At 35.6% G+C, this 12,500-nt stretch overlaps 1 protein-coding gene across 19 annotated transcripts in view; it reads right to left on the bottom strand.

Annotated features, from left to right (window-relative positions):
• The window catches only part of LOC143041008 (uncharacterized), an 855,385-nt gene that overhangs the window by 253,481 nt on the left and 589,404 nt on the right, over positions 1 to 12,500 (bottom strand). For 18 of the 19 annotated variants that reach the window (XR_012967769.1, XR_012967772.1, XR_012967776.1 and 15 more), the window contains 2 exons: positions 12,098 to 12,500; positions 6,202 to 6,483 (listed from right to left, as the gene is read on the bottom strand). The exon at positions 12,098 to 12,500 is cut by the window's right edge and continues 378 nt beyond it. Coding sequence is in view for 5 of the 19 variants with exons in the window: in XM_076212549.1 (XP_076068664.1) it covers positions 6,202 to 6,483; positions 12,098 to 12,500 (685 nt within the window). In the remaining 14 variants the exon portion in view is untranslated. The remainder of the gene's footprint in view (positions 1 to 6,201; positions 6,484 to 12,097) is intronic. The other variant, XR_012967777.1, reaches the window with a different exon arrangement.

Here is a 12,500-nt window from a genome sequence, read left to right as displayed (position 1 = left end):
ATCATTATTATTATTATTATCATTATTATTATTATTATTATTAACTATTATTATTATTATTATTATTATTATTATTATTATTATTATTATTATTATTATTATTATTATTATTATTATTATTATTATTATTATTATTATTATTATTATTATTATTATTATTATTATTATTATCATTATTATTATTATTATTATTATTATTATTATTATTATTATTATTATTATTATTATTATTATTATTATTATTATTATTATTATTATTATTATTATTATTATTATTGTTATTGTTATTATTATTATTATGATGTGTAAAGAGACTAGTAAAAGAGGTATGGAAGGCAGATGTGGGGGGAGTGAACATGAGGGGACGTCCTAGGATGAGGTGGATGGATGGGGTGAAGGGGGCTTTGGAGAAGAGGGGAATGTCTGTTGAGGAAGGACGGGAGAGGACAGAAGACAGGGGTGAATGGAGAATGGTTGTATATAGATGATGTTGTGATTGCATGAGGTGGAATGGGCGGGGGTGGGGGTGAGGTAGTATGTGTGAGCAAAATTTGACGCAGCCCGAAGGGATTTCTCCCCGTCCTCTCCTTTTATGCAATGGGGGGACGGAGAGGGGGGGGGTCACCGATTTAATGAAGCGGCCTTGCTGTGGATGTGCTGTGTCTGGCGACACTGCTTCTGACCCAGGGCAGTGGACAAGGTGCAGGGATGACCCGTCATCCAGGAGGTGCTCAGATAAGAGTGTGTTGTGTATTCAGGGATGGAATGGGTGGAAATGGTTTTATGCCTTTCCCTTTTTGGCTACCTCCCTTGTAAGGGAGAAAAGCCTTGGTATATGCATGTATGTATGTATGTATGTATTATTATTATTATTATTATTATTATTATTATTATTATTATTATTATTATTATTATTATTATTATTATTATTATTATTATTATTATTATCATTATTATTATTATTATTGTTATTATTATTATTATTATTATTATTATTATTATTATTATTATTATTATTATTATTATTATTATTATCATTATTATTATTATTATTATTGTTATTATTATTATTATTATTATTATTATTATTATTATTATTATTATTATTATTATTATTATTATTATTATTATTATTATTATTATTATTATGATTATCATTATCATTATTATTATTATTATTATTATTATTATTATTATTATTATTATTATTATTATTATTATTATTATTATTATTATTATTATTATTATTATTATTATTATTATTATTATTATTATTATTATTATTATTATTATTATTATTGTTATTGTTATTGTTGTTGTTGTTGTTGTTGTTGTTATTATTATTATTATTATTATTATTATTATTATTATTATTATTATTATTATTATTATTATTATTATTATTATTATTATTATTATTATTATTATTATTATTATTATTGTTGTTGTTGTTGTTGTTGTTGTTGTTGTTGTTGTTGTTGTTGTTGTTGTTGTTGTTGTTGTTGTTGTTGTTGTTGTTTATTATTATTATTATTATTATTATTATTATTATTATTATTATTATTATTATTATTATTATTATTATTATTATTATTATTATCATTATTATTATTATTGTTATTATTATCATTATTATTATTATTGTTATTATTATCATTATTAATAAATATTATTATTACTAATATCATCATTATTTCTAATATCAATATTCTTATATATATTGATATTTTTATCACTATTTATATTATTATTAATATAGTTATCATCATTTTCATTATAATAATTATAATAATTATTACAAAATATTATAATTATCGTAATAATTATCATAATAATTATCATAGTAATTATCACAATAATCATCACAATAATTATCACAATAATTATCACAATAATTATGACAATAATTATGACAATAACATGTCACAATAACTATCACAATAACTATCACAAGAACTGTCACAATAACTATCATGATAACTATCATAATAATTATCATAATTATCATAATTATTGTATTAATTATCATAATAATTATCATAATAAATATCATAATAATTATCATAATAATTATCATACTAATTATAATAATAATCATAATAATTTTCATAATAATAATTATAATCATTGTAATAACTATTATGATTATAATAATTGTTATGATAATTATTATAATGATTATTATAATAATTATTATAATTATTATAACAATGATTATAACAATTATTATAATGATTATTAAAATAATTATCATAAGTACTATAATAATGATAATCATTATAATAATTATAATTATTATTATAATTGTTATCATAATTATTATAATTATTGTTATTTATCAATAATTATCATTAATCATTCTTAACTATTATTTGTATTATCATTATTATTATCATTATTATCATTATTATTATCATTATTATTATTATTATCATTATTATTATTATTATTATTATTATTATTATTATTATTATTATTATTATTATTATTATTATTATTATTATTATTATTATTATTATTATTATTATTATTAGTATTATTATTATTATTATTATTATTATTATTATTATTATTATTTTTACTCTTGATGTTTTTATTATTATTATTATTATTATTATTACTATTACTATTATTATTGTTATTATTATTATTATTATTATTATTATTATTATTATTATAATTATAATATTGTAATAATTATTATAACAATTATTATAACAATTATTATAATTATTATAAACATTAATTATCGTTATTATTTTTTAATGATTATTATTATTAATCATTATTAATCATTATTATTGATTATTTATTATCTTTTATTATTATTATTATCACTATTATTATCATTATCATCATCATTATTATTATTACTATCAATTATTATCATTATTATTATCATCATCATCATCATCATCATCATCATCATCATCATCATCATCATCATCATCATCATCATCATCATCATCATCATCATCATCATCATCATTATTATTATTATTTATTATTATTATTATTATTATTATTATTATTATTATTATTATTATTATTATTATTATTATTATTATTATTATTATTATTATTATTATTATTATTATTATTATTATTATTATTATTTTCAGCATCATCATTATCATTATTATTATCTATTTTTTGGCTACGTGGGTTTTGGGAGAAAATTGAAAGCGAGTCATACGAATGTTGTGAATCCATGGAGGGAATGGAGTGAAAAAGGTGGAGAACCACTGACCTGGGAGAAAAGTTTTGTATCGATTAATTTTTTTTACTCTCATCCCTCTACCATCTTAGACTTTTAATTTCCTGATTGTCTGTTTCTTTCGGATATATCCTGAACACAAATGAAACAGCTCTCAGCTAACGTAGTGACAAATTATAATGCGACAGTTTTTTTCCAGGTCTTTTATTCAGACACAGTGAATGATCTTCAGGAAATGATGAAGGCCTTGTTTTCCTGCAGTACCACAGGGTCCGGTCGAATATATACTTAATTCTGGAAATCATTCCTCAGTCATTTGGTGACTTGGCACTTAAGCTTCTCCATAAGTGGATCTCATCACCGAGACAGGTTGACCTACAGAAGGGGTCGGTATGACAAGGTTGACCTTGGCACGTCAACTGATTTTAAAAACTTATATCAGTCCCGAAAAATAACGACGCCATTTCAAACAAAGTTTGATAAGAAATCAAACTGAAAGCGAAAGTTTCTCCATTTTAGCAAGACAATGACTATATATGAATTAGGTGACAAAAACGTGCATAAAATACTGTTTCCACGAGGGTTCTGTGAATCAAAGAAGCTGACACAAATCAAAGTAGTCGAAAGGTTGGTGATTCTTAACCTCCACACCCTGTCGATACTCACGAACTTTCTGTAATGCTTTTCTAAAACAACGACTATTTATTTCTAGTTTTATTTTATCTATTTCTTTCTTTATCTATTATTCATTTATTTACTTATTTATATATACATCCTATTATCTATTTATTCGTTTGTTTATGTATTCATTTATTCATATATTTGTTTATTCACCCTTTTATTTGTTCATTCATTGATCCTTTTAGATTATGCCTCTCGGTCACGACTGAAAGTCTTGTCTTCCATAATAGAAACTTCCCCCAAGTAAAGGCTCAAAGGGATATTCTTGTTTGCTCCGCAAACTATTTCCAGTGAATGAGGAGGGGGCTTGCATGTCAATGAAGCGGTGGGGGTAAACCTACTCCGGCTGTCTGGCTCTGCTCTGGAGGTGCTGTGTTTAGCTACATTGCCTTGGACCTGAATGGTGTGGCGGAAGGCAGGGATGTACCTTCATCCACAAGTTTCTTAGATGGGAAGGGTGACGAATATGTATTGGATAGGAGTGAGGTGGGTGTATGATTTAATTTGACCACGCCACTTATCAGGGATGGGGGTGATTCTTCTTTTATAGACATGATTACTTACGAAGTTATTAGGACATTTCTTAACTTACTGCAAAACATCTATCTACCCAAATAAAAAAATATCTTACTAAGAATCGTTAGGATTAGTTACAAATAAACAATATGGACAACATAATCTTAAAGTACACATGAACTATTTACGAGATGAGAGTTGCTGTTCTTTAGCTTTTTTGGAAATAATTTCAACACTGACTGAGATCGCTAAGCATCCACTAACTCCCACTAGTTTTGGATTCTTAGCCCTACTTGTGGACTCCTAGGATCCCTAAAGGTGGTCTATAAATCACAGGTTGAGACACTTGATAGTTACTTGTCTAAAGTAGTCATACTTCTAAGTCCTTCTGATTTCACCCTCACATTTGATCGCACGCAGCATTCCGTTACCACTGGAGAATAGTCTCCACTCCTAAAAAGAATGCTGATCACTTTCAGCTTGTACTATCCCTTCTTTCTACTGTCCTCCTTAAAACTCCCCTTTACCACCTCTGTGACTCCACCTCTTCGGTGAGATACTGACCCTATGGATGGAAGCGTTGGTGAGATATTAATGGGACCATAGGGTCATCTCTATGTTCACTGTAACCTCTGCTCTTTAGTTTCCCCAATCTCCCTATCTCCATTTCAGATTTATTCCACATGATACTATCACCTCTACACACACACACACACACACACACACACACACACACACACACACACACACACACACACACACACACACACACACACACACACACACACACACACACACACACGCACGCACGCACGCACACACACACACACACACACACACACACACACACACACACACACACACACACACACACACACCCACACCCACACACACACACACACACACACACACACACACACACACACACACACACACACACACACACACACACACACACACATACACATTCAGGCATTCACAAATTTCCTTACCCAGAACCCCTGACTTAATATTGTCTCCCATCCATTAAAAATGAATGTATTATTTTGGCTACAAAAATAAATAAATGAAATGAAAAATAAACACTGGGTTCTTTCTTGTGGTACAGGTTAGCTAGCAGTCTCAGTTCCAGTGAACTTTCTTCCCACTTCCCTTGATTCCTTGCAAAGCTAGTTGTCGTTCACCTTAGGACTTAGGAGTAACAAAAGAGAGTGAGTGAGATGACAACCCTCCCGGTTACTTTCGCCTCCGTTAGGAGTAGCTATACCTGAGCGTCAAGACTTTAGAGACAAGTAAGGGAGGGGAAACAGGTAGATTGATAAGATAGATAGACAGATACATATGTAAATAGACAAATAGGTAGATAGATATATAGGATAGAGAAAAGGAGAGAGAGAGGGAGAGAAAGTGGGAGGGAGAGAAGGAAAGGGAAAAAGAAAGAGGAGAGAGAGGATAGAGGCAAACAGATGTGCTTGGAGGGTGCAAGACTCAACGAAAGCGAGCGAGGGGACGAGCGAGCGTGGAGTGGGGTTGGTTAGTTGGTTAGTTGGTTAGTTGGTTGGTTGGTTGGTTGGTTGGTTGGTTGGTTGGTTGGTTGGTTGGTTGGTTGGTTGGTTGGTTAGTTGGTTGGGTCCGGAAAGAAAGGACGAGTTTGTCTGGTGGCTGGAGCCCTCTGCTGCCTTCACAGGAAGCAGCCCCAGGAGTAGTGGATGGCTCAATTGGAAGCAAGTCAGGTATTAGTGGCTGCACCCTGGCTGACTACAACAACAAGAAACAATTCCGCACACCTGACTCTCTCCTTGGCGGAAAGGGACATGGAGTTTTTCTTCTCGGTGGGCAGCGGCGCCGCCTCCTGGTCCGGCGGCAAATGCGGCAACTTGCGGCGGATGCGGAGACTTTTCTGGCTGTCGGTCTCGCTGAGGGTGTCCGAGGAGTCGTCGCGGAATCCCCGGGGCGTGCCCGCGGGCGTGCTGGGCGTGCCCGTCAGCATGGCGAGTTGTGCGTTGACGCCGGCCATGGTGTAGTCCTCAGGAGACACCAGCTGGTCGGATGAGGATCGGAGTCGCGCCCTGCAACGGCCCGTCACGTTACGAACAAACACACATTCAACAATTAACGCTACGGACATCTCAACACTCAACATCAACAACGCTACGTGCAACTGAACATTCAACATGAACACTACGTAAGACAGACTCGGCTCTCACACGACATGGCGCTCATCCGTCAACGTCCGCCTCCCTCGGCATTAGACGTGATGGGACTCATTCGTTCCAAGACTTCCGCCTTAAACACATCTAAACATTCAACATTAAAGCTACGCACAACTTCATACTCAACATGGACGTGGTGAAGGCGGTTGGCGCAGAGGAAGAGGAGGAGGAGGAGGAGGAGGAGGAGGAGGAGGAGGAGGAGGAGGAGGAGAAGGAAGAGGAGGAGAGCGGGGGAGCGTAGCAGCGCCTCCAACCCTACAAGGAACTACTACCAGTCACAAAGGCAAATGTGTGAGAAGAGGCCACGTCAACTTGGCGCCCAAAAGCAGGAGTCTTTTTCTACCACAGGACAGAAGAAGAAGAACAAAAACAACAACAACGTGAACAAGAAGGAAAAATAAGGTGAAGAAGGAGAGGCGAAAGAGATAAAAAAAAAGAAGATAAATAAGAGGAGGAAATTGATTGGTTATTGGGTTTTAAGGTGGTGCAACTGCCAAGGAAGATGAGGAAGAAAAGACGAAGAAGAAATGGGTGAATGAGATGAGCATGAATACAAAAACAAGAAACTTAGTAGAAGAGTAAAAAGAAGAAGGAAACGAAGAATAGAAATATGAAGGGGAAGGAAATAAAGGAGACGAAGAATAAAACAATAAGAAATAGAAGAAAGACAAAATAGATATAGAAGGCAGGAAAATGAAAATGAAAAATAAAAAGAAAGTGAAAGGGAGGCGAGGCGAGGGAAAACTAAGATGACACAATAGTTATAAAAGACACATAGGAAACAAAGGAAAAGAATGGGGAGATGAAAAAAATAAGGAGGAGAAGAAAGTGAAGAAAAAAGCAGGACAGAGAGAAATATTAGGGGATGGAAAATGATGATGATAATGAAAAAGATAATGGAAGAAGAAGAAGAAAAAGAGGAGGAAGAAGAGGAAGAAGAAGAAACAGAAGAAGAAAAAATAGAAGAAAAGAAGAGGTAGAGGTAGAGGAAGATGAAGAAGGAGAAAAGGAAGTGGAAGAAGAAGATGAAGAGAAAAAAAAAAGAGAAATAGGAAGAAGAAGAAAAGGAGAAAGAAGAAGAGGAAGAATGATATGAATAGCAACAAAAAATAAATGCAAGAGTAAAACAAGATAAGGGTTGAGAGAGGAAGATAAAAAAGGAAAATTAATTAAAGATAATAAAAAAGAAGAGAAAAACAATGAGAAAAAAGGCGAAGGAGATGAAAAGAAGAGGAAAAATGAAATGAAAATTATAATAACAATAACAAACACTACTAGGAGAAAAACAAGATAATAGACGAGAAACAGAGAGAGGAAGATGATAAAATAGGAAAAGATGAAAAGAAGCAGAAGAAGGAAAAAATTATGAAGAAGAACGAGGATAAGGTGACGGAGAAAAATAAGAGGATGGAAATATAGGAGGTAGAAGAATAGGAAGAAGGTGAAGGACAAAATTAAAACAAATCAGATAAAGGAGAAATATTAGGATACGAAAAAGCAGAGGAAGAAGAAGCGGAAGAGGAAGAAAAAGGAAAAGTACAAGTAGAAGACGAGGAAGAAAAACAAGAAAAAACAGAAGAAGAATATGACGATGAAGAAGAATAGGAAGAAAAAGAAAAGGAAGAAGAGGAAGAAAAAAGGAAAAATAAAAAGAGGAATAGGAAGAAAAAGAATAGAAAAACAATAAAAAAGAAAAGAAAGAAAAGGGGAAAACCAACAAGAAAAAGAAAAAGAATAGGAAGAGGAAAAGTTTTTTGGAAATTCAAAAATCAGCAGAGGAAAAAAGGAAGAATTTTTGCAAACAAATACGAAAAAGAATGAGGCAAAAGAACAGAAGAGGATGAAGCAGGAGAAAACACGGAAGAAGAAGAAAAAGAAATAGAAGAAGTAGAAGAGGCAGAAGAAAAATATGTGTTTGTAGAAGTGGAAGCATTAATCTCTCGATACCTCCTCGGACAACGTAAGGTCATAATACTACCCACATGTGACTCGAACTACAAGAAAAGATACTATGTCCCAGCCAGCACATGCCAGCCAAGGAAGAATATTCAGGAGATAAGGAAGAGGTTGAAAGGAAGAAACCTCGGAGGTACTGTCCAGAAGAGGCAGTCAAACTACACACAACTGACACCAAAGGTAGCAAGGGGTTGACAGTTTCTCATCGCATAGAGAGGGATGACTGGGCTGAGTGGGTGGGAGGTTTTCGGCAGAGGTGTGACAAAAGGGTTTCTTTGGCATGGAGGACAGAAGACTGGGGAGCTTGAAACAGCAGAGGCGAAAGTAAAAAGTTTATTTTTTCACTGCTTTATAAAAAATACTTTTCTGGGGCTCTAATTAGATTATGCAGGTAATAAAAGCAGAAGTTGATTACATATGTACTTATGTCAGGTATAACGAGCATGAAAATGTGAGGTAAGGGGTACGGAATATTGATTTGAGTCTGACTGCTTAGCAGGAAAGGGTGCTTTGTAATTGAGCTACTGGGTTTAAGTTAGATTAACTAAGACACTAACAGGACAGTTAACTGTTGAGGTGGAACAACAAATGGTTTGTAGTCAGAATATCCTATTCGTTTTATAAACCCATTGAGAAGTATAGGAGGCACAATGAATAGCTTGATTTACTAACTGATACAAGGACCTTATCTTCTTATGTCTGGGTCCTCCAGCAAGCCACGATTTTAATGCCATACTTATTTACATGAAATGTACTACGATTTACTCGATTGTAAATATATGTAAACATGGAAAAAGTATTGGAGTTTGCTTACATTTTATTTTGATATTTAATTATCCATTTATTCTTGGTCCGCACTTCATCCCTTACTACGGGAGTATCTTGATGAAGGGCGACCATTTGGAGCAAAAATGATACTTGTTAAACGGGGAGACCATTGGATAAGGGGAATGCGATACTTAGTCAAATGAAAGTAAACGCAAAATATTTGGGACAGGAATAGATCGGACTATGAAAAAAAAAAAAAATCCCTAGCTTTGTTGGCTAGCTACTTAGTGGTAGTAAAATAATCCTTGTTTTTATGAAGAAGCATCAGTATCGCTGTTACTGACTGCAATAGTGTCGACTTGTATAACCTGGTAAGCCTAAGCGTAAACTGAAACGCAAACGACGCAGCACAGAACTAATTTGCAGTTTGCCCTTCTCTCTCACCTGAAATGCTGAGGTAGTTCATCAAGAAACATTTCAAGTAAGACAGAAGTTCAAATTGTACTTCAGTTCAACAAAAGGAAGTCTGCCTTCGCTCTGTGCTGCTTCACCTTTGTCGCCTGCGTTTCAGTTTGCGCTTAGGCTAAGACACGCAAGCTCTAGCTGCATCCGCCATTATCTCCTATGCATGGAGATAGCCAGGTCAAGTGGTAGTGAACGATAGCCGTTGTGATGGATCCCGTGTCAGGATCAAAGCTAAACACGCCACAGTATTGTAAATGACTGTTTATACCATGAAGTTGATAGTCGAGCTTAATGAATAAACCAAAACGGGGGTCTTTTTCCTAGATCAAGATGATTGCATACATATTCATGGACGTAACGAACGCATATGATGATGAAAAGAAAACAAATCTAAGCAGCTTAGTAATCGGATTAAGCGTGGGGCGTATTGCGAGGCTTAAAGTTAGGTGAGGCTCATATACTGTGAAGCTTAAAGTGGGAAGAGGATCTTAGATATTGTAGATTCCGTGTGAATGACTGGGCAGAGTGACAGGGTTGGAAAACTTCCGGGACAGTTGAGGTCTGGTCGAAGGTAGAAAAATCATGAACGTCAGATGGGTAAGAAAGTTATTGGAATAGGGGGCAGAGGACTGTGACTTCTTGCAAGGCAAGATTAGGTTACTCATGTTGTTTCAGTAACGCAAGATGGAAAAGGAGTGACTGGAGAAAGGAAGAAAGGGAAAGGAACGATTCTTTGCTAGGTCGCGCGCGGAAAGGTCAGACGTTTAAAATCGGGTAGAGGGGATCGAGCGAGTGGTCAAAAATCGTAGAGACCGGTAGGGAAACCGAAAGGAAGTTGAGGATCATAAGATATATAGTTATACAGTAGTAGTAACAGTAATAGCAGCAGCAGGTCAACAGGGAACAATTACCTTAGCTAAACAGTGTGTGGCGATACTTCTGCCGAGGGTACACCTTGAGTAGTTGGTTTTGGGTGTGGTAGACAGAAAGAGACAGCACATTCAACATTTACATTACTTAGGACGCATTCACTATGTGCAACACATTCAACATAAATGGTATGTGCAACACAGCAGACATTACCTTTGCGTGACATTCAATATTAAGTGCGCATATTGCACTGCATTTGACAAGATCTTTGTTCACTGCACGGTGTCACTTAGATCAGGTCCTGTCTCGTGTCTGATAATTTTCGATGGTGATTTCCAGATGTATGACAACCATTCAATTGTGGCAGCGCGTCCCCTGCTTCTTATGTACATGTGAAAAAATATATGTTGCCAATTGTCAGCAGTGCCTTGCTCTGGAGAGGACTTTTTACCAGGGGCATTCATCTTTTAGCATTGTACCCCCGTCTCCTACCATCCCTTCCTCCCAACCCATTTGTCTCCACGGGGAGAATTCACCTCTGCTGACTCATTCTTGTAGGCATCTGAGGAGAACCACTTTACCCTATGTAAGTTAGGCTCTTCCTTCTCGTCACCTGCAGACGTAGTTTGCCAGATGTTACTAATTTGGCTGATCATGGAGTTCTACGTCAGGAATTATTTGGCAGTATTTGCAACGTTAATGTCCATATCAAGGAAGTTCTGTGAGACCATATACAGATGTGTTGTTGGATCTCAACAGCAATGTGACGTTTGCGAACCAAACGCACAAGTCTACAAGTGATTATTAAACCCAAAACCCAAAACAGAAAAAATACAAGTCCTACATATACAAATTATCCCCATCTTTTGTTCATGTGATAGCTCAGCGTCCTGCCCACCATCACCTACTTATGTTACAAACAAAACAGCATGATTGTAAAGTGTGGTCTATGTGTATATACACAGTCTCCATAATCCGTACTAAAGGCTAAAGTTTCCTAAAAGTAATTATGTAGATTTCATTCTCCGTCCTCTGTTACCGACTACCAAGTTGTTTCGCTATGATTTGGAAGTAATGAGAGATCTACTGGACCTGCTATAGCAGTGCATGTGTGCTTAATTTGTGTATATCCCCAGACAACGATACAATGTAAAGGTAAGTGCAAGGAAGCCGTGCTTAACCATAAGGACAGACTTAGTAGTATTAGTCGACAATGAGATGAAGACCTGCTTTGCAAGCATCAACAACAACGTTACGCTCGAAGGACGCCATAACGCAGCTGCCATGAAGGAGAACGGTAAATCTTAATAGCCATTTGACATGCCAGGTGATGATGCACCACTACTGAGCCGTGACGTTACTCTGACGTAACGGGTTGTTGTTGACGGAGGCAGACAGGCCTTGTTCCTACCTCTGTAAGGATGTGAGCGGCGTCTCATTCCCCGGCTGTGAAGTCATGACTAGTAGACGGGGCTTTCCGTCGCTCGCCGTCACCGTCGACTGCTGTAGGAGCGCCGCCGTCGGTACGGAGGTGGCCACTCGGCCGAGCTTATTCGCTAACTGTTGCTGTTGCAGCTGTTGTAGCTGCTGTATTTGCTGCACCGTGGGGGCGTTGGCAGGGGTATCCTTCCGCAGCGGCGTTGGCGACATTTTGCCTTGCTGGGCGAGAAGGGCCGCCTGCTGCTGCAGAAGGGCCGCCGCTTGGTCCTGGCGCCTCATCTTTTTTAAATGTTGTGCTTGATGCTGGAGCTGCATCTGCTGGAGCTGGAGCTGCTGCGCGGGGGTCATTTGCTGGAAGAGCACTGATTGGGTGA

This window comes from Oratosquilla oratoria, chromosome 30 (genome assembly GCF_046742065.1).
Source record: "Oratosquilla oratoria isolate Oo_2021 chromosome 30, ASM4674206v1, whole genome shotgun sequence".
NCBI classification, from domain to species: Eukaryota; Metazoa; Arthropoda; class Malacostraca; order Stomatopoda; family Squillidae; genus Oratosquilla; species Oratosquilla oratoria.
This window is presented reverse-complemented; position numbering and strand designations above follow the sequence as displayed.